General features: G+C 50.5%; 1 protein-coding gene and 1 long non-coding RNA gene across 3 annotated transcripts; one reads left to right on the plus strand and one right to left on the minus strand.

Moving 5' to 3' along the window:
• XPNPEP2 (X-prolyl aminopeptidase 2) lies at positions 1 to 26,592 on the plus strand. 2 transcript variants are annotated; one of them, XM_061137934.1, is made up of 22 exons: positions 1 to 309; positions 3,435 to 3,505; positions 4,806 to 4,916; positions 6,037 to 6,100; positions 6,897 to 7,001; positions 7,202 to 7,288; positions 8,308 to 8,454; positions 8,728 to 8,826; positions 11,107 to 11,208; positions 11,848 to 11,929; positions 12,212 to 12,407; positions 13,179 to 13,268; positions 14,554 to 14,663; positions 15,371 to 15,448; positions 16,520 to 16,591; positions 18,852 to 18,912; positions 20,165 to 20,234; positions 20,679 to 20,783; positions 21,233 to 21,292; positions 21,554 to 21,630; positions 24,099 to 24,188; positions 24,474 to 26,592. In XM_061137934.1, exons 1-22 carry the CDS (start codon positions 261 to 263, stop codon positions 24,666 to 24,668), a joined length of 2,121 nt encoding a protein of 706 aa, XP_060993917.1. In that variant the 5' UTR covers positions 1 to 260; the 3' UTR covers positions 24,669 to 26,592. The 2 variants fall into 2 exon arrangements, with proteins under 2 accessions (XP_060993917.1, XP_060993918.1); XM_061137935.1 differs by lacking the exon at positions 8,728 to 8,826 and having other exon boundaries at positions 3 to 309.
• LOC133053102 (uncharacterized) lies at positions 19,146 to 27,588 on the minus strand. The gene is made up of 2 exons (XR_009692089.1): positions 27,392 to 27,588; positions 19,146 to 19,401 (listed from the first exon to the last, which is right to left on the minus strand). It is a non-coding gene; the product is annotated as an uncharacterized LOC133053102 (long non-coding RNA).
• Positions 27,589 to 27,965: the final 377 nt, after the last annotated feature.

Consider the following 27,965-nt stretch of genomic DNA (forward strand, 5'->3'; position numbering starts at 1 on the left):
CTATTCTGGATGACTGGGAGCCAGCAGAGGCTGCCTGGAGCAGTTGAGTCTTCTTGACCCAGCCCGACTCCTGGAATCCTCAGAAACGAAAGACCAGAGGAAGACTCTCCATCTACCAGCTGGACACCTCCTCCCCATTGCCAGCCCCCACCCTCTGGCTGCTGCTGCCCCGGAAAGGCCTAGAGGAAGAGGCCAAGGAAACAGCCTTGTCCACTCTCCCTTGACCCTGCATTCACCCAGCACCAGCATCTGAAGACCCCATGGCCCGGGCTCGCTGGGGTGGCCACCCCTGGCTTGTCCTCCTCTGTGGTATGTGCATCCTGGCCTCCCCCCTCTGGGCTCAGAAAGGGTTGGCATGAAGGTTGGGCCCAGGTTGTCTCTCTTTTCTTGATTCCTCTCTCTGTCGAGCAAGAGTAACCGCAGGACAGTCCTGGGGACCCTCAAGACCCATCTCAAGTCTGGTTTGGCCCCTTTTCCATTCCCACCTGTTAAAGAAAAAATGATTCTGGCACTTATTAAAAGAGTAAGGAAGATTTTATTCAAAACTATTGCAATAAGACTATTGGACTTATAGTCCAACTACTGGGCTTCCCTGGTGGCTCAGACAGTAAAGCGTCTGCCTACAATGCAGGAGACCTGGGTTCAATCCCTGGGTCGGGAAGATCTCCTGGAGAAAGAAATGGCAACCAACTCCAGTATTCTTGCCTGGAAAATCCCATGGACAGAGGAACCTGGTAGGTTACAGTCCATGGGGTCGCAAAGAGTAGGACACGACTGAGCAACTTCACTTTCACTTTATTGCAATAAGCTAAGATTTAGTCACTCAGCCATGTCCAGCTCTTTGCGACCCTAGCAAGAATACTGGAGTGGGTAGCCGTTTCCTTCTCCAGGGCGTCTTCCCAACCAAGGGGTGGAACCTGGGTCTCCTGCATTGCAGGCGGATTCTTTACTGTCTGAGCTACCAGGGAAGCCCTAAATTGTTAATCACTCAGTCTTATCTGACTCTTTGCGACCCCATGGACTGTAGCCCGCCAGGCTCCTCTGTCCGTGGAATTCTCCCAGCAAGAATAGTGCAGTGGGTTGCCATTTTCTTCTCCAGGGGCTCTCCCTGACCCAGGGATCAAACCCAAGTCTCCTGAATTGCAGGCAGATTCTTTACCCACTGAGCTAGCAAGGAAACCCTCTACTGCAATAGGGGCACTGCAATAGGGGAGAAAGGGCTCAACTCTGAAAACAGTAAAGATGGATGAGAACTTCTTGAGCAGAGTGAGGGGTTCAGATGGATGAGAACTTCTTAAGTAGAGTGAGGGGGGTCAGTGGATGATGTAAAACTACCAAGAGGAGACATCAAGGGTGAAGCGATTTTTACTAAATTGACTTCATAGGATTCTTGCTGAAGGCGGGGTGATCAGATATCAAGGGTGGGAGATGAGGAATTTGATCAGATTTCAAGGCTGATAAGATACAAAAGGTGAGTGATTCTCTCTAAAGTGACTTACCAGGACTCTTGCTAAGGCTGGGCATGCAGGCTCAGTAAGGACAGGATGGAGGTGGAACTCCAGGCCTAATGGAGAAGAGGGCTTGGAGGAGCCTGACTACAGTTTGGTCTTTGTCACCATTATGGTGTCCTGTTTGTTCTCTTTGTTCACAGCCAAGTGCCCACCTCAACATCCTCCACACCCACTCCACACTGACCTTAGGGAGGCCCCCTTCCCTTTGCTCTGTGGCAGCAGGTCCCTGCTCATTCATTCAGTACCCAGCTCCTGACACCTCCCCAGTGCCAGGCCCTGTGCCAGGGACCACAGGCGGCAGAGCTGGCCCTTGTGAGTCACAGCCCAGGCCTCAGAGAACAGTAATTGGGGTATCTGGAGGGACACGGGTTGGCTGTGTCTTGCTTCTTATGTAGGTTGTCTTAGCCCCACCATTTTGCCAGATCTGTTCCTGTGGAAACAAGTATTCACTTTCGAAATCAACAGGGTGGGTCTCATCTCCCCCTTGAGTTTATGTGACTGAGAGAGACAGCCAGGCGTGGCATTGACAGTGTTAGAACCCAGCTGTGCTCCTTCCATCTGTGGCTCAACCCCCTCAGAAAGGATTCCCCCAAAACATGGGGGGCTGGAGGGAAGGCCTATCAGAGACCACTGGACTTTTAGGGTGCAAAGGCCCAGAGCCTGCAGGAGCTAGCCCAGGACCTGGCACACAGCAGGCACTTAGGAAACGTTTGCTCCATGAATACTGGGCAACTCTTCTTGGGACACACCAAATTTGTGGCAGAGTCTCAAGTAAGTAAGTAAGGAAGTGTTAGTCGCTCAGTCATGCCCGACTCTTTGCAACCCCGTGGACTACAGCCCACCAGGCTCCTCTGGCCATGAACTTTTCCAGGCAAGGATACTGGAGTGGGTTGCTATTTCCTTCTCCAGGGGAATCTTCCCAACCCAGGGATCAAAACTGGGTCTCCTGCAAAATTGCCGGCAGATTCTTTACCAACTAAGCTACAAGGGAAGCCCGTGGCAGAGCCTAAAATGGAAACTAAGTCTCCATATGTTCTGTCCCTTGTGGGACACCAGCCTTCCATGGTTGGCTCTTTTGTACTCAGATGGCCCAGGTTCAACTCCCTGCTCTGCCACAGACTCACTGTGGCAAAACGGGTGAGTAACTAAATGTATCTGGGCTTCGACTTCCTCCTCTGTAGAAAGCAGACAATAATACCCAACTCACAGGGTTGTTGCAAGTATCAGATGATATATAGAGCTGGCCAAAAAGTTCGTTCAGATTTCTCTGTTACTGCAGATGGGGCCGTAATCTAATACTATATAAATAAGTAGCGGAGTTCAGGGTCTAGCACACAGTAGGAGCTCTTTAAATGCTAACCCACCTTACCCCACCAGGGGACGATGTCAGCCTGGGATGGCTTGTCTTCTGTGGCCTGGAATGAGCCGCAGTGATTTGGAGTGTAGAAATGGTATAAGTGGGCCTTGAATTTAAGTAAACCCAATATATATATAATTAGATTTATAGAAGGGTAAAACGAAGGTGGGGTGATTATTTAGCGAGATCCTCTAGAGCATTTAAGGGAAAATCTGATTACAAAAATTTAATTTACACACAACTTTTCCAGTTCGGTAGACCCTGAAAAGACCCAATTAGATTAGAAGGGAAAAATTGATTTAATGAGCACTAAAACCCATCCAAAAGTGGCAATCACTTGTCGATGAAACAGGTTTCTTTGATTGTGACCCAGGGTGCCATGCAATTCAGCCTGATTTCCTATGAAATGTGATTATTTTTATCCTCAAGTAGAGTTGGACAGCATCTCAGTGCTACAAAGGATGGCGGCTCTGCCGGGGTTCGGAGGGGGTTGGGGGAACATGTCCCCGTGCTGTTTAGGACCTATCTGGTCTCCGAGTGACCCTGGATTTTTCTCCGGTTTCTAGCTTATGCCTGGGGCCACCCAAAGTCACTGGACCAGAGAGACGACGTGAGAAACTGTTCCATCAGCCCTCCGGTGAGGCCCTCCCTTCGCCCCGCCCCACCGCTCCCACCTTCCTGCCCATCCCCCACGGGCCCAGCTGCTAGCCTCGCCCTCTGCCAGCCTTCCTCGCGATTTCCGGACCCGGGGGCCACAGTTTCTGATTAACCTCCCGCGGGGCGGGCTGCACATTCTCAGGTGTCTGACATCCGCCCCCATCCCGCCCTCTCAGCCATTCCCACGGCAGGTTATCTCCTTCCCTCCAGGCCCGGGCCTGGGCAGCCCCTGGGAGCGGGAGGGCGGTGGGAGGAGGGGCGGTAAGGAGGCGGGAGGCCCCTAGCTAGCCATCAGCTGAGTCTAGGCAGAGGCCAGGAGGAGGATGGGAGGAAAGAAAACAACAGTTCTGGAGGAACCGGGAGGAGGGCGGAAGACTGAGGGCTAGAAGAGCCAGCGGAAGGTCAAGAAAGGGAGGCCTCGGGTGTGAAGACTGGCCCAGCACATTGGAGCTGAACGGTCGTCAGCTCCTACCTGGAGACCAGAGCAATTCTTTCCACAGCTAGTTGAGAGTGTGAAAGAGCGGCCCAGGCCGGAGCAGCCCAGTCGGCGAGGGCTTGCGGGCCTGCCAGCAGGTCACTACAGTCTCAAGACACATGAGACACATGTGCGTGCCGTGCCCACTGTATGTGACCCCTGGGGCAGGCAGGTCGGTGGGCACTTTTATATTACAACCAACACGGATGTGTCCTTGAGTACAAGGCAAAACCAAACAAAAAACCCACACTTTTTATTTTTAAGATCAAATAACCTTTAACAAGGTAGGGCTGCCAGCTGAAATACAGGACAGCCCAATTACATCTGATTTGCTGATAGTGAATCATGTTTTTAATATAAATATGCCCAAATAGTACATGGGACTTCCTTATACTAAAACATGATTCATTGTTGACCTGAAATTCAAATGTGACTTGGTGAACATCCTGTATGTTTATTTGCTAAACTGGTATCCAAAGAGGGGCCATTCCCTGGCCTGGCCCAATGCCAGGGCTCAGACCCCTACAGTTCTTACCCGCCCCTCCCCACCTCAGGTCTCATTACTGTCACAGAAAGTCCCTCTCCAAACTCGTAAACACCTCCATCTACACTTGACCCAGGCACTTTAATCTAGAATAATCCGTAACATCCGCTGCTGCCCCTTCTCCGTCCAGGCTGGCCCAGCCTATGCACCCCCAACCCCTACCTAAAGGGAGGCTGGAGGCCCCTGCATTTTCTCAAAGCAATGTGTGTGTGTCTGTGTGTCTGTGTGTGTGTGTCTTGGTGTCTTCCTGTCACCTGTCAGTACCTTCCAGTTACTGCGGTCAATACCACAGCGCGGCTCACAGCCCTCCGCCAGCAGATGTACACCCAGAATCTCTCTGCCTACATCGTCCCCGACACGGATGCCCACATGGTGAGGGATGGCTCTTCCCCCCAACCCCCACCCTCTCTGCTACCGAGGCCACAAACAGGACTGTTGAGACTCAGAAGATGGAAGACAGAGAAAGGGTTTGACAGGCAAAGGAAAGGAAGTGGGGAACCTGGACATGGGTGTTTTAGGGCAACTGAAAGAATGTATTCCTTTACATAGAACAGAAGACATTGCCCAATTTCCTTGACCTCAGGCCATGAAACTATAAACAACTTCAGAACAATTTTGATCAGTTCCTAGATGGTGGATCCAGAATGAATGTTTAGAATACCCCTGCCTTAGGAGGTTAGAATATAGCCTGGAAATTGAATTAGAGGAACCCTGAGCTGCCTTCTGGCTCAGCCCTTCCCATCAGCTGATGGATGGAGCACTGAAATAATCTCACGTCCAAGACTATGTGGTACAGGCTGGAAGAGGGGGAGTAGTCAAGGAAGATGCTGGTCTGAACCAGAGCTGCCCACCCATCCCACTCTTGCCCACCTTGGCTCAGCCTCCACCTCATTCACCCTGCCAGCACCTACCCAGTTGGAAGAGAAGGCATTTTTAGTGTCAATACCATTACTTGAATTAGTTTCCCCACCTGCTGAAAAGGGCTAAGAAGCTTGGGTAAGGATCTGAACTTCTCAGAGCCTCAGTTTTCTCTACTGCAAAACGGGAATAATGAGATCTGTCTCCAAGAATTATGGGGACCAAAATACAATAATGTGTAAAGCTCTCTGCAGAAGTTATTTATGATATACCCATTCTACTGTGCTAGACTGGGGAGGGGGACGACTGGAGGGGAGAACCCAGTAAAACAAAAAGGCATGATCCCAGCTGTAGAGAATTTGCATCCTGGCTGGGGAGACAAAACTTCTTGGCAAAACAATCCAGTGCAGGACTGTGGGGTTTCAATGCCAAGAAATACAGTTGTTCAAAGAAGGAAAGATCCTGAGAGCTGGGGAAGTTCCAGAGGGCTTCCTGGAAGAGGTGTCCAGTGTGCTCAGGCTTGTAGGACTGATTGATTCTGACTAGACAGAAACAACTGGGATGTGGTTGGGGGCCTTCCAGGTGGGGTGTGACTCCATGAAGGAGACTAATGACAGTGTTGTTGATTTCCTAGAGCGAGTACATTGGTGAATATGACCAGAGGCGTGTGTGGATTACAGGCTTTACAGGGTCTGCAGGTAACAGTTATTACCTGCCCCTCATTGCTTCTGTTGGGAGACCAAGAGTGGTCAGAGAGGCCCTAATGTGACTAATTCTTAGCAGCCAGGACCCCAGGACTTAGTGTCCAGAGGCCCCTGCTACTCTCTCTGTCTCCCCTCGATTACTCCTAAAAGGGTCACCAGAGCACATCTTAAAGCCGACCAGCCACACTTCTGCATGAGGCAAATGGTCCTCTTGACTTCTTTCCTGTGCTCACAGCCAGGCCCAGCCTCACACTCCCTGGGCTCCATTTCTGGGTCAGTTGCTACCTCTATATCTAGCCACTGACTTCTTTCACCCGATGGCTCATTTGGGGACAAGGTTTTACTTTGCTGGGCCCTTTATGGACAGCATCACCTCACGTGGTCCAATGAGATACAGACATAGAGACCCTTTCTGGGGTACCGGTTTTGGAATGGGCCTCTAACCCTGATCCTGACTCCTTGAGTGAAACCTAAGCTTCCCTTGCTGATGCTTAAACATCCCTCACCTGGGCTTCTAACTGCCTGGCTTGCCTATCATTGGCCCTTCTTCTGTTTGCCAAAGTCACCAGGTTTGGCTTCTCTGCCTGTCCTCAGCAAAGCCCCTGGGTTAGTGTCCGCATCAGCCTTCCCCCCAACACTCTCTTTAACATATCCTGGCTCACTTCCTTCCAGGGGAGGAGAGAGACTCTTTCCAGAGGTCCCTTGTGACACTGCACCACATCACGCATGAGCTAACTAAAGCCATGCTCTGCACTGTCACCCTCCCCTTCAAGAGTCTCTTCTGCCCCAGGAGTCGCAGTGGTGACCATGGGGAAAGCCTCTCTCTGGACCGACAGCCGCTATTGGACGCAGGCTGAGCGGCAAATGGACTGCAACTGGGAGCTTCATAAGGAAGGTAAGAGACTCCGCTGGGGAAGGTACAGGTGAGGGGGTGCCTGCAAGGCCATTCTGGGCTGCTGTGAGGAGCTCAGGAAATTTGGAGCCATCCCTAACCTTTGAGATGGATATCATGGAGGACAGACCTGACAGGACTGTCACAGACAGAAGCCCGGCTGCAGGGCTGTGGTAACCTCAATGTCCCTTCTTGTCTTTCAGTTGGCACCACTCCCGTTGTTACCTGGCTCCTCACCGAGATTCCTGTCGGAGCACGTGTGGGCGTTGACCCCTTCCTCTTCTCCATCGGTAGGTTCTTCCCTCAGTTCCCGTGTGTGTCCACACCAGTGAGGGAGTCTCAGGCCCTCGGGATGTAAAGAAACACATTCTGGCAGAGGGAGGTGCAGGGGGACTCTAAAAATAGAGTGTTTGAACTTGTGGTTGCAGAGTATTTTGCAACAAGGCTGTATTCCAGGATTGTGTAATGAAAATACATTTAAAATAATAAATAGAGTTTTTTAAAAGTCAGGAGGGCAGAGACCCAAACTAGAAGACTCAGGGAATTGTTAAGACCTAATCAACAAGTAGGCTAAGATGGTCTTCAACCTAGAACCATCCTCTGTACCCTGGAACTCTACTGATCAGAGCACTAAAATCACTTGAGAGCCCTCTTCTGGAAGGCAGCTTGGAAGGGTTGGAGGAGATGGAAGGGTTTCTGAGAAAAGAAGCACAGTCCCTGGGACTTCTCTGGTAATTCAGTGGTTAAGACTCTGCACTTCCACTGCAAGGGGCATGGGTTCAATCCCTGGTCTGGGAACTAAGATCCCCGTGCTGTGTGGCATGGCCAAAAAATAAAAGAAGCAGCAACACAGTCCCCTCTTCTCCCCTCTAGGAACATGGATCCTTGAGCCCTGGTGCCCCCACCACTGGCCAGCCTGCCCCCAGCGGTGGCATCCTCATGTATATGTACTGGAAGGCTCCCACTTCAGACCTGGCTTCTCTGCCAGCCTTTCCAGTGGCCTGAACCTCACCATTCCTTTGGGCTGTGGCATGCAGACAGGACTGAAAAGAGGGCCCCACAGCCATTGACACTTAAAAAAGATGAGCTTAGCCAGCTGCCTGTGGGCAGCATTGTGGTGGGCTCAGGGCAACTGAGCTTTGAAAAGTGAAGGAAGAAGGTGAGAGGGCAGAGCTCAGAAGGTTCAGACTTCTTGGACAGGCTCTGGCAGCCAGGCTGCAGGAGTGGAATGAGAGACAGAGGGGACAAGAGCTAACTTTGCCCTAGTCACAATTTTTCCTCAAGTCTGAACTCCTTCCTGTCTCTGTAGACTCCTGGGAGAGTTATGACGTGGCCCTACAAGACTATGACAGAGAGCTGGTGTCCATCACTGTCAACCTTGTGGACCTGGTGTGGGGGTCAGAGAGGCCTCCAGTGCCAAATGAGCCCATTTATGCCCTGCAGGAGGCATTCACAGGTAATTTCCTACACTGGTCCTCTTTCCCAGCTTGAAGCAGCCCCGACCCGCACAGTGCTACTCCTTTGGCTGAAAAATTCATCCTAAGAGGTTCCAAAGCAGTGGTTTCATGTGCACCTTTAATGCAGGTTTCTAGGCCCCCTCTCCTCAGAGATTCTGAATCAGAGGGTCCTCAGACCATACTTAGAAAATGCTGGAATAAAGCAGGAGGGAACAGGAAGGGAGGAAACAAGGGAGTCAGAGAATGATGAAAAAATCCCTGCCCCTTTATAGAGAGAAAAAACATGACTTGCTTCTCTGGTACTGAAGACTGCTTTGTATTGAATCATTCAGAGCTTGACTTCTGGCCCTCCTGTGATGAGGATTTCAGATGTAAGATGGCTGGGGTCAGATGGGCTGGTATGGACAAAGGAAGCATAAACTAAACTCAAGGTCAGTCTGTGGCACAGATTAAGATTCAAGTTTTGGCCAAACCACAAAGGAAAGTTAACTGACCCCCTAAAGTTCTAACATCAAAAATCTTGACCCCACTGACACTATCTAAATATGTCATAAGAGAACAGTATGCTGTATGATTCTTGTAAGTAGTAACTAAGCTCCTGACCGGACCCAGGCTACTGATTATGAATCAATATCTTGACCGCCACCACTCCCTACCTTCTTAGGAATTCTGATACAAGCCCTTGACTTGGATTCCTGGGAACATTGGGCAATCTGAGAGGCCCATTTCCATACACAGGTCTACGTACACTTCTTATTTGGAAAGGAATCTGGAAAACAAGAGAGAAATTTCAAAATCGTGGGTCTGATGAAACAAGTCACAATTGGGTCCAATTTTCTTTATCCATTCTGATGTAACTTGCAGAATCTTTCTGCTGCTTGACACAGTTTTTAAAGAAACTTGCTATCCAAGACGGTTCCATCATAAATAAAACTCATCCCATTCAAATAAAGAAGGCTGCAGTTCCATCAGAAAGAGGAGAGGATAAAGAGGGAAAACCTTCCAGGGGCTGGGAAAGAATTCACATGGGTTTTATCACTTCCCACAAGTGAAAGGAAACCGAGCCATTGCAGGCTGCTAGTCTTCAAGGAAAGGCCATGTGGAGCCAGAATTGGGCCTGGAAGCCCAAGAACAGAGTCTTTCTAAGCGTATAAGAGAGACTTTCTCTCCAGTCACTCACAGGTTTTAAAGGGGATGAAGTAAAGAACATGAAAAGTAGTTACTCAAAGATACCTCTGTGTATTGAGCCATTGAAGTTGGCTTTCATTTGTCGTCTCAAAAATGTATCACATCCATGAACCTTGAAAACATTATTCTAAGTGAAAGAAGCCAGCGAAGGCCCCATGTCGTATGATTGCATCTGTGTAAAATATCCAGCATAGGCAAGTCCATGGAGACAGAAAGCAGATCAGTGGTTGCTGGAGCTGGGGGGAGAAATGAATGAGGGGGACAGCTGGAGGGCAGGGTTTCCTTTTGGGATGATAAGAATGTTCTGGGATTAGTGGTGGTGGTTGCACAATCTTGTGAATGTTCTTAAAGTCACTGAGTTGTGCACTTTAAAATGGTTAAAATGATACATTTCATGGTATGTGTATTTTACCACAGTAAAATAGAATCAACCTTAAAAAAAAAAAGTATTAAACCCAAAGCTTTGGTTCTTGTTGAATAGTTTTACCTGTTTGCATAAAGATTTTTTAAATTGAATTATGTTATTTATGCTAATCTCCAAGCCCAGCTAGAACCCTTCATGCTTATGATCTTCCGCCAGCAAATTCCTGGCCCTGCAGAGGGGCAGACTCTTTAGAGGGATTGCAGGGAGTAAGAAAAAAAGACGAAAATCGAAGTCCTAGAACCAGTATACAAGCATCTCCAAAAGGACAGCTCTGTGACACAAAGTTTAAGGACAAGGTGGAGACTAACAAAGTTAGCAAGGTCATCCAGTGTCTGTACCAGTAAGAGTGCAGGCCATGTAGTCAGACAGACCTGGGGTCAAGTCTCAGTTCCACCCCTTGCCAGCTATGGAAACCATAGATAAATCACTTTACCTCTCTAAAGCCTCAATTTCCTTATCTGTAAAATGGGCCAAGTAAGGATTAAAACAATGTACACAGAATGTTTAGCTCAGACCCAAGTGGCTCTAGTAAGTGCTGGGGTTACTGCAGAGAAGAGGACTAAACATAGCCGAGCCCTATCCATTTGCCCTTCACCTCAGGCTGCTCTGCTGATCTCTCTTCTGCATGCCTATTTATTACTCAGAAAGTTATACCAGACTTTCTATACAGCAAGACACCATTCTACATACATTACAGATCTTAGTTAATTCGACCTTCACAACAACTCTATTGAGGTAGACACTATTATTATAATCCGTCTCCACTTTACAGATGTGCAAAATAGGGCACAGAGCAATAATTTTCCCAAGGTCACCCAGCAAGTAATCACAGAGCTGGAATTTGAACCCAAACAGTCTGGATCAAGAGCCCCATGTCCTTACTGACTACACAAGTAAGAGTCTGGTTAAAGAAAGGGTTCTATTGCTTTTTAAAGGAATGGAAAACTATTGCCTATTGCCCTAAGGGAGCCCTCTCAGGAACAGAGTGGCAAAGAGAAGGTAGGTCACTCATGCTTTCTTTGGGCTCTTTCATTTCCAGGGAGCACCTGGCAGGAGAAAGTAGCTGGCATCCGTAGCCAGATGCAGAAGCATCCTGAGGCCCCAACTGCTGTCCTTCTGTCCGCACTGGATGAGACAGCCTGTGAGTATAGATCTGTGGGTGCAGGGAGGGCCTGGCTTCCCCTGGAACCCCCAAGCTTCCTGAGCCCTGCAGCAATGACCATGTACCTGTGGGTTCTGAGAGCTCTTTGGCCTTGGCCCACAGGAACTGAGGTGAGGGCAGTAGCTCATGCCTACCCAGTAACGAAACCAGGAAGCCCCATGTGATCTGGGGCCAGCCTGCAGGCCATTGGAGGACCAGGAGACCAAAGCAATAGAGGTTTCTGTCTCATGAAGGGGAGGAGGCCCAGCAAACACCTCTTACCGCCTGGCCATGAGTCCAGGGCGCTCACACGCCCAGCTTTAGCACCCCGTGCAGCCCTACTCTGTCCCAGCATGGCTCACCCGACCCCAGCTCTGGGCTGGAAGCCCACTGACACCCGGCACAGACTACTGGCTGGGTATCTGCTTTTCCTGGGAGAAAGAGTCCCTAGAGCTCATTAGTGCTTCAAAGACCTGCCCCTCTTCAGAAAGACTGAGAAACATTCAGGGGTAGGGGATGCGGGTAGGCATGCTGCTGGGGATCTTTGGGGGCCAAAGCAAGCAAGAGGGTAAAAGGCGCCACTTGTAATTGCCTCAGGCAGGTCAGCTTCAAGTAGGCCCCATCCATTCTCTTCCCCAGGGCTCTTCAACCTGCGTGGCAGTGACATCCCTTATAATCCCTTCTTCTATTCCTACACGCTGCTCACCGACTCCTCCATCAGGTAGGACTTGTCCTTGGCTTGTGGTCATTGACTTCCTCCAACTCCTCACAGCCCCGACCTGCAGCCTTCCCAGAAGTGGGATGCCTGCCCCCGCAGGACCCTCTAGGAAGCCTCTGATCACCTTTTCCTGACCCCCTTGATCTCTGTTCCCACATACTCCAAATCCGCTCTGCACAGTTGCCTGGTGCGGGCCACCTGTGACCTCCAGGAACACAGGGCCTCTGGTCTTTTGCATTGTCCTTAGAGAATTCTGGACCCTCCTGGTCTTCCCTATCAACCCAGGTTATTTGCAAACAAGAGTCGCTTTAGCTCTGAGACCTTGCAGTACCTGAACTCTGGCTGCACGGGTCCCCTGTGTGTGCAAGTCGAAGACTACGGCCAAGTCCGTGACAGTGTCCAGGCTTACACCTCAGGAGACATGAAGGTCTGGATCGGGACCAGCTATACCTCATATGGGCTCTATGAAGTGATACCCAAGGTGGGTTTGCCAGGCCCCGGCTCATGCCAGGCACCATCCCCCCATCCCCACCAAGAGCCCCGATAAGTCTCAATCTAACAGGGAAGGGGGGACAGCCCCTTGGCCATTCTGGCAGTTGGTCAGTCAGCAGTGGTGCAGTGAGTCCCCTTGTAGGTCACCCTGGAAAGAGACAGGAGAGGCAGCAGCAGGACATTGTCCACAGAGAGCCCAGACATTGTCACAGAGGCTGGGGGAGCAGAGGCTCTGAGGTCACCAAACGAGAGGCGGAGAACCAACTGTGCCAGGACCTTGGATGAGTGACTTCGTCAGTCTAGACCTCTGCTTCCTCATCTGTAAAGTGGCACTAAGAGTCACCACCTCAAAAGAGTTGCTCTGAGGAGCTTAAAAGGAGACTGTGCATATAAAGCCCAGTGCCTGCAGCAGTGCAGGCTCTCAGTAAGTGGCAGCTGTCATGATATGAGATGTGCAGGAAATAGACTGTCCGAACAGCCCACAACTGGCAAGGGCCAGGCTCGCATCCATCTCAGAGCACTGTGGGGATCCAGGACCAGGGAGGGAGGAGGAAGCAAGGGAGGGAGGGAGGGAGGGAAGGTTAGGCTGGACAGAGAAGACTAGGAAAGCCCCGCATGGTCAGAAAGCACACACAGGAAGGGTACTGCCGCTCCAGGAAATGGCAACTCTCATCTCAGCCAGGATTTCCTGCCAATCCTTTTCAAACCCCACCATGCCCTAGACTGGGCTCCCAGACCATCTCCTCTCTGCTCCTCACAGGCGAAGCTTCTAGCAGACACCTACTCTCCAGTGATGGTGACCAAGGCGCTGAAAAACAGCAAGGAGCAAACCCTCCTCAGGGCCAGTCATGTAAGTCCGTGGGCAGGCAGACACACAGGCCTCTGGGGAGCTCCCAGTCTGTGGGTTAGAAAGGAGACCATGGGGGAGAAGCCTCAAGAAGGCCGTTAGTGAAACACAAAGTGGACACCAAACTCCTGGACACCCATTTATGCTCCACCCCCTCACTCACAGCTTGGTTCAGTGGTTTAGAACCTGAGCCCCGGAGCTACAGTGTCTGAGTTCAAATCCTAGTTCCTCTAGCCACCTCCTAGCTGTGTGACCTTAGGTAAGTCACTTCACCTCTCTGGGCCTCAGTTACCTCCTCTGTAAGATGAGGATCATAGCTGTAACCTGCAGCAGAGGATTGTTATAATAATTAAAGATATATATATATATCTACATTATATAGTATAAATAATAGATAATATGTTTATTATTGAACTGTAGCCCACCAGGCAAGAATACTGGAATAGGTTTTCATTTCCTCCTCCAGGGGATCTTCCCAACCCAGGGATTGAACCTGCATCTCTTGCATCTCCTGCATTGGCAGGCAGGTTCTTTACCACTGCACTACCTCAGAAACCCTAAATATATACAGTATACATATATAAATTTATATACATTTATGTATATGTGCAAAATATACCTATAAATATATAATTATGTGAGCATATGATACTTATATAATAATTATAGAGTTCTATGTGTATAAATACAGTTATGTACTTATATATATTAAATATGTAGATAGCTTTTAGTACCGCCACGTGGCACACCCCAAGTCTTAAATGTGTTAGCTATTATAATTTCTTCACCCTGGGGAGAGGATGGCTTGCCCCTTTGGATATTCCTGTTAAAATTGGGATATGCTGCCTCATTTTTTAAAACTTTTCTTGTGGAAAATGTTAAGCATGTACAAAAGTAGAGGAAATAGCTTAGTGATCCCGTCACTATCATCCAGCTTCAATAATCATCAACTCAAGGCCAATCTCATTTCCTCTACAACCCCACAGTCATTACCTCCACTCCCCATCCTCTGCTGCTGGATGATTTTAAAGCAAGTGCCATCTATCACAGTGTTTCTTCTAGCAACATTTCAGTATCTCTGACAAGACAAGAACTCTTTTCAAAACATGACCATACTCTGATCATGTATATAGACGTGAATAAGAATCCCTTAATAGTATCACATAGCCAGTTAAACCCTCACGTTTTTAAAGCTCAGCTCCCAGAGCAGTCACCCCATCATCTCCTGCATCCTGGAGCTCCAGCTGAGACCGTTCCTCGGTCTGCCTTTCTGCTTGCCCTGCTCCAGGTGCGGGATGCTGTGGCTGTGATCCGCTACTTGGTCTGGCTGGAGAAGAATGTGCCCCAAGGCACCGTGGATGAGTTCTCAGGGGCAGAACAACTGGAGAAGTTCCGAGGGTGAATGACCACAGCCATCCTTTTCAGCTGACTGTCTAAGTGTGGGAGTGGGGGCAGGGAGGGGAGCCTGGTCTCCTTACTTACTGGGGAAGGAAGACCCTCCTTGTATTTGAGGGCTCTCTGGAATAAGAAGTGACAGGTTCTTGAGTGGTCAGGAAGCTGGGCAGGGGTATTGGATGACATTCCCCAACTCTGCTGAGAGCTGGACACCTAGAAGGGCCACAACCCAACAGCGCCCCCTAGTGTCTGCTTCAGGCACGGGCTTTTCTGAGGGGAGGCCAGCTCAGGCCTGTAGGACCTTGGATCACTTGAGAATATCAGACTGAGGAGGGAGGTTTCCTGAGGGCATAATTAGCCCAAAATGCTGCTCCTGGGCTGGGGGAGTTTTCAGATACAGGGAGTTAGGTTTCTTCACTCTTGCTTTACTAGGAACTCACTTTGGGACACAAAGCCTTGGTTTCCCCATCTGTAAAATGAAGGTGGAGGAGGAATAATTGGTGTCTGCAGTCTCTCCTTCTCTGACCTTGAGTGGTCTATAAGTGACAGGTCAGGGCTTAGAAAAGGACAGGAGGTGGGACTGGGAAAGCCAGATGGAGCCTTGCCAAGGTAGAGGCAAACATGACTTTTCACTTGCCTTTGCTAGCTCTCCTGGGCCCAGCCTAGTCCCTGAGCCCATTCATTGACCATTCCTGCCTTGTCCTTTCCAGAGAGGAAGATTTCTTCTCCGGATCCAGTTTTGAAACCATCTCTGCAAGTGGCCTGAATGCTGCCCTGGCCCACTATAGGTACTTCAGGAGGAAGAATTTTCTGGGGCCCTGTGGAGGACTTGAGTCCACATTTAAGCTTTGAGGTCTTTAGCACTGTGGGAGCTGGGGGTGGGGCATAGAGCCCAGTCAGGTGTGGGGAGTCTACTTTGAATTAAAAGACTTGAGTAATTTCACTGCCCAGGAGGCTAGGACTTTATGAGCACTTAGGGCAGAAGGATCTGGAAGGCAGATGGTGGGACTGCTGCTGAATGTTTTTCCTTTGCTTCCTGTGAGTTATTTAATTCTTAAAGCTCACAAACATGTGGGGAAGAAGGGCCCATTCACTCTCCCTGAACCAACCAAGGTGGGCCCCAGATATAGGCTGGGCAGATGTTTGGCTCCATTGAAGACAAACACCTGCAGCCAGCCTGGTGAGATTGGGCAAGGGGAGTGGTCAAGCTCACCAGATGCCTCAGGCTGGCAAGGGCAAAATTGGGAGAGGGCAAAGACCTTCCAGTGGTTGGCCTAGCGTATCCCAGACTTCCTTCTCCTGGTGGCCCCAAGCCTTCAGCTGCCTTGGTCCAGCCCCCTCTCCCTACTAAGAGGAGCAGGGTAGGAACTCCTCAGCTCTACCAACTGCTGCTCTCCAGCCGCACCCTTGAGTTCCCTCCCTTCCTGTGCCCTGGCTTCTTGGGGCCCTCTGCTCCCAGAGGCAGCAGGAAGTTAGAGAAAGCTCTAGACTGAGCATCTGGGTCCAGGCCCAGTTCCCTCATGGCTTTCCCGAGGGGCCTCCTGATGTAAAAGATGGCTGGACTGGGTGCTTGCTAAGGCCCTCTCATCTCCCACATTCAGGGCTCTTTCCTTTCTCCCTCCCTGGGGACCAGGACCTGGCCTGGGGAGATGTAGGATACACAGATGTGCGCTGAAGACATTAGCAGCAGAAGCTCATTAGTCTTCCAGGGCCCTTTGGGAGATGATGACGTCCCCAAAGGAGTTAGTTAAAAAGCCGACCCACAGGGAGGAAGGGGTTCCCCTGCTTTCACTCAGGACCCCTCCCTACCTGGCTCAGTTGTTAGGCTGTTCCTTCCTCAGCATCTCTCCCCTTCCCAGCCCCACCAAAGAGCTGCACCGCAAGCTGTCCTCTGACGAGATGTACCTGCTGGATTCTGGGGGACAATACTGGTATGTACTCCACCTCGTCCCCGCCCTGGCCCGGCTGTGTCAACTCAGACAAGAACCGGCCAAAGGTTTCCCTTCTTGGGCGTGGATCCTGCATCTGAGAAAGGAGAGGCCTGGATTGAATTGCCTAAGTAGCCTGCCCATTTTCACACGTGGGAATCCCTGCCCAGTGGGCAACCAACAGAGGCCAGAAGTGGGGCTGCCCACAGATGCCACCCTGTAAGAATCAGGAAAAGACTCCCCTTGTGCAAGTAAAAGGTATTTTTAAGCCTGAACATTATTACACAGTCCGAACTGCCCTGCTTGACTGTGCAAACAGTATGCCCGTATTCTCACCCGAATACCCTGGACACAACCTGCATGCCGTGACAGCACAGTGCCTACCCCCACCCTGCCCCTCACTGCATGCTTGGTGAGGTGACTGCATCATGTGGAGTGGGAGCAGGATCGGACCTTCAGGAGAAGTAGGCAGGTGAGTGACGCAGCATCAGAGGACAACCAGCAGCACAGTTGGGACAAGGCACTCCCATCAGCATGGGATATGTTTGTGAGTAGACGTGTGTGTGTTCTGAGTATGTGCATGACCACAGATAGGGTTATGTGGGAGCGCACTGTCGCCTGCTCCAGGACTCCACAATCTGCGTGTCCATCTATGTGCTCTCACTGAAATTAGTATATACCCATTTGGTGAGTGTCATTTTTTTAAGATGTGTTACTTTTGTACAGTGCACAACCTGAACACCTAGACATGATAGCCATGCGTACTAAGTCGATGCAGTCATGTCTGACTCTTTGCGACCACATGGACTGTAGCCCACCAGGCTCCTCTGTCCGTGGGATTCTGCAGGCAAGAATACTGGCATGGGCTGCCATATTCTCCTCCAGAGGATCTTCCTGACCCAGGGATCGAACTCGCATCTCTTATGTCTCCTGCATTGACAGATGGGTTCTCTAACACTAACACCACCTGGGAAGCCCCTTTACGGAATACTGGAGTGGGTTGCCATGCCCTCCTCCAGGGGATCTTCCCAACTCAGGAATCGAACCCAGGTCTCCTGCATGGCAGGCAGATTCTTTTCCAGCTGAGCTACCAGGGAAGCCCACAATAGCCATGAGAATAGGCTAAGCCCATTCCTTCCAAATGTATGACCAATCATTCACATGGGAGCTGAGTTGAAATAGGCTGGAAGATTTTCCGTTCTCATCTAGGAAGCAGATGGACTCTGGGAAACTTGGGGGAAAGGAAGGGATGTGCTGAACTGATGCAGGAGCCAGGAATCGTTTCCCATCCTCTATCCTGTGGTGAATGTGCTAATGACAAAGGCCCTTCACTGGGAGCCAGCCTGGCAGGCGCTCAGCCTAGCAGCCTTTGCAGTCACCAGTATGGCGCAGTGCAGACTTGAGATGGCTGATGTGCAAAGGGGAAGTGAATTCTCTGCGTGTTGCTGGATCGGGGCGTTCTCGAGCTGGGTGAGGCCAGGGAAACGGTCACCTCACTTCCTCTTCTCTCCTCCTGAAGAAGTCAGCCACATCCTGTGACCTGCTCCTGAGCTGGAGTCCCAAAGGCCCTGGGACCATTCCCCACTTCCCCGGGGGTGGGGGGTGGCCACAGGGGCCATTCTGGGGTAACGACTGCAGGTGGTGGTTGGCAGTCAGACTGTTTGCCTTCTGGCAGCTTCAGTTCACTGAGCAAATCCCTGGGGCAGATTAATGTTTACAATGGAGAGAACTGTATAAAGCCACTGCTTGAGCCAAGCCTGGCCTCCCCGAGGCCAGTGCGGGAGAGGGCCTCATGGCCTTAGTTGCCTCTCCTGTGAAATGGGGATAATGAGGTTTGTTCTGCATCCCTCATTCTGTAAATAGTAAATAAGTGTATGAATGTGTAAGAGTGTTATGATCTCTCAGTTTCCTCATCTGTAAGAGTGGGACAATCCCTTCCTGCCTCACAGGAAGCCTGGAGGGAGCCTTTCTTTTAGAGCCAGACTGGCCCAAGGAAACTTTTGGTCAAACTGGGTGGGATTGGAGTAGAGGATGTATGTGGGGACTCAGGATTCCTGACAACTTTGCAGAGCTCCTTCAGGCGCACATGCTGAGGATGGGAACTGCATCATGGCTGCCATCTTCTTCCCTTGGCCTTCTTCCCCACCCCCATCCCAGTCCTGCCACTCAGACACCAGTGGTGAACACTCCAGAAGAACATGGCCACCATCCCTACCCCAAAGTGTTCACCCGAGCTGGACCTGATGATTGCCCTTCTCCACAGGGACGGGACAACAGACATCACCAGGACAGTCCACTGGGGTACCCCCTCAGCTTTCCAAAAGGTAGGCATCAGACCAGATTTCCCTGCCCACACTCACCTAAGGGACACCCAAGCAACTACTCCTGCAAGAGCTGTTTGATCATACAGAGGCTGAAACCGAAGCCCAGGGAGGTTAAGTAGTTCACCACAGGTCACACAGCAAATTAGTACCAGGAAACCCAGTGCCCCGGACTACTTCCCCAGAGATACTTCAGGTCCCCAGCAGGGCCTCAGTCCAAGCTTATCATCATCCCATTTCAGAAACTCAATGAATATTTATTTAGTGCAGTCTATGAGCCGAGCCCTGTGCTGAGCAGAAAGGAGGAAGACAGGCATTCCATTCCAGGGGGAAAAATCTGGCACCAGCACAGTCTCAGAGGTGGAAAGGGACTTCACTGTTCAGGAAGCAATGAGGGCTGGTCCGCTGGGGGTAGGTGTGGGGACACGGTCTGTGCACCTCTGGGACCACATTCGTGCATTCAGCAGGTGGACTGTGGCTCAGACATTGTACCTGAAACAGAGAGACAGAGAAAACAAACATTGGTCAGGCCTCCAGGAGCTCAGTTTAGTGGGTAGATCCACTGCCCCAGGCTGTCATGCTCAAGATGACAAGCCCTGTGTGTGTGGGAGTGTGTGTGTGTATGTGTGTGGTGAAGGGGACTCACCACATCACCACCGGGAGTGACTGGGAGAAGACGCCTCCCTCCCTCTTTCCACAAGGTAACAGCCCCAACAGAGCAAGACTAACCTGCCCATTATCAGGCCTCAACTTAACCATAAGGCCGTGAGAAAACTCAAGGGTGATCATGATAAGGGCAGTGAGGGCCGCTGACCTCTATTTGACCCATTTACTTTGTTGAGAGCACCCTACATGCACGAGTCTACCCGCTCCTCCCAATGACCTTCTGAGCTGGTACTATGATCATCCCATTACAGACCACGAAACTGAGGCACGGAGAAGCTCAAAACACTTGATCAAGGTCAAGTTTGTGAGTGGCCATGTTAGGATTCTAGCCCAGGGAGTTTGCCTTCCAAACCCTTACTGTCACAGCCTCAGCTCACCCCCTACCTAGACCAGCCAAAGGGAACCACGTGGACCAAGACCCAGCTTTGGGCAGGCACCCCTCAGCCTCCTCTGGCCATCTTCCAGAACCCATGTGCCCACACACAAGCATGCATGGGCCCCCCCATATTCCCCCACACTCACCTGGGCCCACATATGAGTTTCTAGCCACTCGGGCTTCGTGCACATTTTGTCGCCTTCTCTCCATCAGGAGGCATACACCCGTGTGTTGATAGGAAATATCGACCTGTCCAGACTCGTCTTCCCAGCTGCTACCTCAGGTGGGTTTTGGAAACCAGGCTTGACCCAGAGCCTCAGGCCCTGATCCCACTGCAGCCAGACCCTGGGAGGCCACCGGGGCAGGGGTTATGTCATACCCCCCTTCACTGTATAGATCCAATCCAGCCCAGAGAGAGAAAGCCACTTGCCCGAGGTCACACAGAGGGTTCGTGGGAGAGCCAGGCCTCGAGCTCAGAGGCAGGGGCAGTCACTGTGCTACAGCAGTCATGGGAGGATTCCGGGAGGAAGCGGGTGTCTTGACACATGGGGAGGTCCAGGTAATGGGTACAGTGTAGAATAGACTGGAGACAGGGCATGCCTACCTGCCTCTCGGGCCCCTCTCCTCATGTACCATCCTGGTGGTTAGTCTGGGAAAAGTTAGCCAGAAGGGGCAAAGCCAATACTATGGCGTCCAGCCAATTGACTGGAGGTCATCTCTCTTCCAGGGCGAATGGTGGAGGCCTTTGCCCGAAAAGCCTTGTGGGATGTTGGGCTCAATTATGGTCACGGGACAGGCCACGGCATTGGCAACTTCCTATGTGTGCATGAATGTACGTATCTCTTTGGCACTCCCCTGCAGTCCCGCCTCTTATGAGAGAGGTGGAGTATTTCACAGGTATGGAAAGGACTAGGACCCATGGAGGGGCAGTGACCTAGGCCAGGGGACCCAGCTGGTGGGAAGTTGGTGCTCCACAGGGTAAGTAAGAAATGCTGGCAATTGGCCACTCCAACTGGCATCTAGGACAGCACCAGAAAAAAAGAGAGGCAGGTCAAGACACAGTGGCTGACTGGCCTAGACCCCAGAGAAATAAAAGCCAGAGCCAACCTGGTCCATACCAGTCACTGGTAGACGAGGATGTGGTGGATGCATGCTGCTGGGGGTACCCAGTTACCTGCTCTTCCCCAGAACCTGCTAGATGCCATGGAACCTGCTAGATGCCATGCTGGTGAGTGCAGGAGAGCTGATACTGGCCTTGCCTCTCCCTCTCTCCCTTTCCAGGGCCAGTCGGATTCCAGTCCAACAACATTGCCATGGCCAAGGGCATGTTCACTTCCATTGGTATGGTTCTTGGGCTCCTCCACGACTTCATTCTAGCAAATGCCAGCCTTCAGGGAGCACAACCCCGCACAGGCCCGCCCAGACTCCACTGCTGTACTCCCTCACCCACCTCCCCAGTCCCAAATAAGCTGTCCCACCATAACACCAAGCCCCTTCTAACATCTAACAAGTGGTAGGACTGCCACTCCTCATTCAGTTCAGGAAACCTGGGCTTGGGTCTTCCCCCTACTTAAAGTCACCAGCATCTCTTCTGTCTCCCAGAACCTGGCTACTATCTGGATGGAGAATTTGGGATCCGTCTGGAAGATGTGGCCCTTGTGGTAGAAGCAAAGACCAAGGTAAAGACAGGCTGGAGAGGTGGACAGCGTGGCAGGGACTTTGGGCTGCATCGGGGGTGAGGAAAGTCAAAGGAGAACTCAATGTATGGGCATGAATTTCTTTAGAGTCTTCCTTAGCACCAGAATAATTCCATAAATCAATTTCTCAAACCTGTTAGCACATTAGAATATTTGAATCATCTGGAGTTTTTTTTCAAGCCAATGCCCAGGTCTCATTCTGAGCCAAATGAATCAGTAGCCCTGCCCTAAATCATTGGTTCTTCATGCACATAATAAGTACCAGGGGAGCTTGTTAGGTATAAAGATGCTGTATAATAACAACCAAGAAGATAAAATACCTAGATATAAACTTTAAAAGACTTACGTGCAGAAAATCTCTACTGAGGGACATAAAAAAAGATTTAAGTAAATGGTGCTCTCTGGAAATAAGCCTCAATATTATGAAGATGTCATTTCCCCCTAAATTAATCTATAAATTCAAGACAACCACAATTTCAACGTTAACTGGATGCTTTTGTAACTTCACAAAATGATAGTAAAGTTTATTTGTAAAGATAAACATACAAAGATAGCTCAGTAGCTAGGATAATTCTGGAAAAGAACAATAAGGGAAACTAGCTCTTGCAGATACTAGCCCACACTACAAAGCTGCCATCACTAAAACAGTAAGACACTAGAGATGGGAAAGACAGATGGAACAGTGGGACTGAATAGTTAGTCCAGAAATAGACCCTCTAATTTCCACAAACAAGATGGGAATTTAGTTTACTATAAAGCTGTTGCCTCAAAACAGTCAAGAAGAGAGATCGTTTGATCACTGGGCAAGGGAGACAAATGGCAAATCATTTGGTTGGGGGAATTAAACTGAAGAACCTCCTTGTTACACTAAAAAAAAAAAAATTGCAAATGGATCAGGGTTTAAAGGTGAAACCATAAAAGATCTAGAAGAAAACCTATATGAATTCATTTATAATCCCAGGGCAGAAAGGGGCCTTTATAACCCCAACTCAGTTAAACAAAGAACGTCTATATGGGAACAATGCCAAAATGAAGTCAAAAGATGTATGACAAGTTTAGCATGTATATCTGAAAAAAGGGGGATGTCCTTCTTTTACAAGCTTTTAAAAATAAGGCCAGGCTTCCCTTGTGGCTCAGCTGGTAAAGAATCCACCTGCAATGCAGGAGGATTGGGTTCAATCCCTGGGTTGGGAAAATCCCCTGGAAAAGGGAAATGCTACCCACTCCAGTATTCTGTCCTGGAGAATTCCATGGACTATATAGTCCATATACAGGGACTATACCCCCTGTATAGTCCATGGGGTCACAAAGAGTTGGACACGACTGAGTGACTTAAAAAAAATTAGTAAGACCAAAATAAGGAAGACAGAAAAAATGGTTAAAAGACATAAAGAGGCAATTAACTAAAATCAACACAAATGGTCCATAAATTCGAAAGGATGCTCACCTTTATTGTTAAAAAGATACAAATCAAAGTGACAATGGAATACCACCTGATTGACAAAAGCAAAAGACTTTGATGATACCCAGTGCTTGTGAGTTTGTGGTGAAAAGGACACTCTCATATGTGTCTTGGGTAGTTACAAATAGCTAAAACCTTTCAGGAAGGCATTTTGATAATATCTATCAAAATTTATACTAAAAATGCCTGTACTTTTTGTCTCAGCCTTCCCACTGCCAGATATGTACCTTCTGGGTATAGTCCCAAAATGTCACTTTTGTATAAAGATATTTATATGATGATGTTGATTGTAGCATTCACAGTAATAGTTTAAAAAATGGAAACAGCCCAAATATCCATCATTGGTTAAATAAATTATCATCCACATACTATGGGCCCTTGAAAAGAAGGAGGTAGATGCTCCTATGCTAATATGGAGCACTCTCCTAAGTTTACTGTGGGGAGGACAGAGTGGGGGAAGGTGCAGGAAAGTGTATAGTAGCATCCATTAGGCTTGAATTTTTTTAGAATACACGTGTATATATATTATATATGCCAAAAATGTTTTCAGGAAAGAAACCGGGCAAGGAGGACTCTTTCCATTTTTATTGAGTATCTTTTTGTAGTTTGAATTTTCTAAGCACATACAAGCAAGAGCTCTCTGGGAGATGGGAATTATGGGCTATTTCTTCTTCTTTATGTTTGTCTCCATAGATACATCAATTGATAGAAACAGAGATACGGATAGACAGATAGAGAGACGTAGAGATGGAAATTCGATCTCTACATCTGAGAAACATAGGCCGAAGTCTAAACTTCAGGAATCATGAGGGAAGCACCAAAGGCAGGTGGCGAAGTGGTGGACACAGGGGTGGCCAAGGGGGCACTGTCGGGGCTCAGGCTTGACAAGGCCAGTTCCCCGTGCCCTGGGCTTCTGGGTGGAGTGTTCTCTCTCTCCATTTAGCCTTGCTCACTTCCTCCTTTCCTCCTTTATTGGTGGGTCCCCCAGTACCCAGGGACCTACCTGACCTTTGAAGTTGTATCCTTGGTACCCTACGACCGGAACCTCATTGATGTCAGCCTGCTGTCCCCTGAGCAGGTGAGCGGGCACCCCTCAGCACTGTCTTATCTCCAGCCCTTGAGCCACTGACTGCCTTCTCCCTGGCCCTGGCCCTCTCTCACCTCTGATCCCTCTACCCTAAGACCCTCTGCCCCTTCCCTCACTTTGGGAGGGTCCACACCAGTGGCACCTGTAGACTCACACTGGGGCATCCCTCCCCTGCTCACCTGAGGATGGCTGGGGACCTGGGCCGGAGTGGAACTCGGTGTCACCGAGCTCCCACACCTTGGCCTGGGAGGCCCTCACCCCTCCTATGTCTTGCAGCTCCAGTACCTGAACCGCTACTACCAAATCATCCGTGAGAAGGTGGGCCCGGAGCTGCAGCGGCGCCAGCTTCAGGAGGAGTTCTCGTGGCTACAGCGGCACACAGAGCCCCTGACCGCCAGGGCGGCGTCCACCGCCTCCTTGGCCCCTCTGGTGACTGTCTCTGTTCTCACTATCCTAGGCTGGAGTGTCTAGTGTCTGAGACTCCCTGCCTGACCCTCTCACTCAACTCCCCTCACCCCACAACACCCATGCCCCAAGAGCCCCCGCTGACCCATTGCCTGGAAACCACTGCCCTCAGCCTCCTTCTCCAGAACCAAGCCCTAGGGGTGTGCGGCTTCTTGGTCACTGTCAGCACCTCCCCCCAGCCCCTCTCTGCCCTATACTCCCACCCTCAGGCTGGGACATTTCACCCTCAGCTCCCAACCCCTAGCCCCTGGATACAAGAGCCAGGTGGTCCCCTTTCCTCCTATGAGTCCAGCAGACCAGCCACTGACTTGGCAGAGCCTGTTACCCACCTTTTTCCCAGCTTCAAAAGATCAATACAAGACAGCACCCTACCTCCCAGGAGCTCCAAGGCCCTGTGAGAGCCCCACTCTGTCACACCTGCTGGATACAGCCTGACCTACACTGGCTCCTGACTTGTCGGTATTCCCGCACCCTTGAGGCCGCCACTGGCCTCCCGCCCTGGCCCTGACCCTACAGTGGCCTCCTGGCTGCAGTCCACAGGCTGAAGGAACAATTGCTGCCTCCAGGCTGCTGCGCCCCTGGAGGGAGAGGAAGGGATGGCGGCTGAGTCCTTTGGCTGTGTTACTGCCACTCTGGGGTCAGACAGACCAGCCCCCCTACCCACCCATGTGTAAACACATCACTCCTAAACCCTGGGTGGGCTCCATGCCTACTGACAGCATACGGAGTTAAGCCATAGGAATCTACCCAGGGGCTAGGAGGGGACTCTGGAATGTGGCCCTACTCGAAGTTGGTAACAACCTGAGCAACTCTACCCAATCACTACCCCGGACTTCCCAGCATGTGGGTCACCCAGTGAGCTTTCCAAAGCACAGCCACTGGGACCATGCTGAAAAATCCTCCAGCATCCTTGGATGGTCATTAGCCTGTGTAAGTGAAATCTGGTCTCCCCATTTTACAGATAGAACTGAGTTCCAGATGGGGTAAGACCTGCCCAAGGACACACTGTGTTTGGTGGGAATATGGTGGGACCAGAATGGGTCAGCAGTCCGATCTTTTGCCCCTTGGTACCATGCAGAATGCCATAGCCTACCTGCTAGCCCTTTCCAGGTTCGCCGAACCAGCGGCTGGGGCAGGGGGGATGATAGGGAAGGGCTGTCCCTGGCCAAACGAACCGTTAGCCACCTGGGCTCACATCCTGCTAAAGGCTTGAAACAGCCCGGCAATGAATCCTGCCTCTGGGTTTTGCATTGTCTGCTGTGCAGCCAGGGACTGCTGTTACCTGTGGCTTTTGTGGTGGGGGAGGAAGGGGAGGAGGTGAGGTGGGGGCGGGGATGTGAGGCTCCCAGAAGCTCGGTTGGGGACCACATGTGCTTGAGAAGATGCAAGTGAGCATGCGTGCGTGTACGTGGATTCGCATGCATGCCACGCCCAGCCAACCACCTCCTGTGGTAAAGGTTGTAGCTTTGTTGACAGAACCAGGGAAGCCCCATGCTGGGGGACTTGTCAAAGGTGGTCCTGGAAATTTGGGGCCAGTGCCAAGGGAGCACAGTCAGGGGAGGAGAAAAGGAGAACTCTGGGGCAGAGTGCTGAGCAAGGGCACCCGGCTGAGGAGTCCCCCGGGTGGGACCACCAAGCCTAGCTTGCCAAGTGTGAGGGTGACCTGTGACAGTTATCACCACCAGTGCTTGCACCCAAAGGCCCCAGCTCTGAGCCATCCTCACTGACAGCCTGTAGCACCCCATGGTGGGCCCCTGTTTTCTGAGTCATTTGCTCCCTCACAAGCTCACCCCACAAAGACAGGTAGTCATAATAAAATGAGTCGCCATCATGGTCATCAAACCTACCATCCACTGAGTGTTTACCATGTTTTTTACATTTTTTCAATTTTATTGTGCTAAGAACATTAAAAGTGAGATCTACTCTTAAATTTTTAAGTGTACCATACATTATCACATTTTCCCATTTCATCCCCATAACCTCTGAGAAGGTACTTCTATTGTTTCCATTTTACAAGTGAGAGACCAGAAGCTAGGTTCATAGAGATTAACCAAGTTGTCAAGGTCACTTGTCAAGGAAATGAAAAGAGCAGGATTTAAACCAAGCAAAGGACTCCAGGACCCATTCCCTTAAAAAGGGGAAAAAGTTCTGGTTCTCACTGTTTGACAGATGAGAAAACAGGTTCAACCACGATCACACGGCTGGTGAGTTGGGACTTACCTCACATTCTTCACACCATCCTGCTTCCCCAGGGCCTGCCCGCCCTGGCCTTTACCTTTGACCCCTGACACTTGCTCCTGGGGTTCCTGGGCAGCAGAGGGGCCCGAGTCCCTGGCCAAGACCCCCTCACAAGGCTTTCACCCTAGGCAGCTCACACCCCTTTCCTCCCTTTCGCGCAAGACCCAGGGCTTTGCCTCATCTCCCCACAACTTAACTGCCTGTTCCAATCCACCATTTTGGGATTGAGAACCCTGGCCCCAGAATCCTGGCTACAGAGGGGGCTACAGCCCCTCACCACCTCCCTTCCTGGGCCTCAGATGCCCAGCCCACAGAGCATCCTGCTTCAAGGGCTTCCCTCTGGATCAGGCAGGGAGACGTTCAGGGCTCACAGCAGGGCTAACACAGGGCGCTTGAGATATCATTAGGAACCAAAGATAAATAAATGCCCCCTTGGGCTCTGGTCCTTGGTTTTTATACTGGAGGATAGAGCTTACCAAACCCCTCCTCACCTGCCAAGCGCCACTGTGGAGCGGGCCATGTGGAAAACTCCCTTTTCCTAGGAGTTAGGATTCTAGAGTTCTTGTACCAGCTGTGTGGCCTTGCTCAAGTCACCGCACCTCTCTGGTCTTCAGTTATCCCTGCTGTAAACTCCCTGGCCCGCCTTACTCATGGGGTTATGATGAGAGGCCCATGAGATCCGGATGTGACAGCGCCCTGTAAGCCAGGAAGCCTCACAGATGAAAACACCATCATCTGCCCACCTTTGGAGGGAGGTAAGAAAAGGTTTGGGCTCAATTTTTACATGTAAATTGTCAAAACTAGACAGGCTTTTGAACAAGTCTCTGTGTTTTCCGAGCTATGCTCCCTGGAGCCCAGGGCTCCTCAGAAATGCCACAGGGCAAAGAGTGCCAATTCACCTGAAACCGATGCTATGTTGTCAATCAACTGTACTTCAATTAAAAAGAAAAAAGCAGCCGAAGGGGCTTCCCATACAGTTGTATTGGAAGCAATTGCAGGGCCACATTCTGACTGACTGATCTGTGCAGTTGCCTGAGGCCTTGTGCTTAGAAAGGCCCCACACCT

The sequence above is a fragment of the Dama dama genome, chromosome X, assembly GCF_033118175.1.
Source record: "Dama dama isolate Ldn47 chromosome X, ASM3311817v1, whole genome shotgun sequence".
Taxonomy (NCBI): domain Eukaryota; kingdom Metazoa; phylum Chordata; class Mammalia; order Artiodactyla; family Cervidae; genus Dama; species Dama dama.

Excerpts from the sequence above, each read along its gene's own strand:
- XPNPEP2 (XM_061137934.1), top strand. The coding sequence starts at position 261 with ATGGCCCGGGCTCGCTGGGGTGGCCACCCCTGGCTTGTCCTCCTCTGT. Across the intron at positions 6,101-6,896 it reads AGGCTTTACAGGGTCTGCAG|GAGTCGCAGTGGTGACCATG; the intron begins GTAACAGTTATT and ends CTTCTGCCCCAG. Across the intron at positions 11,930-12,211 it reads CTCACCGACTCCTCCATCAG|GTTATTTGCAAACAAGAGTC; the intron begins GTAGGACTTGTC and ends CTATCAACCCAG.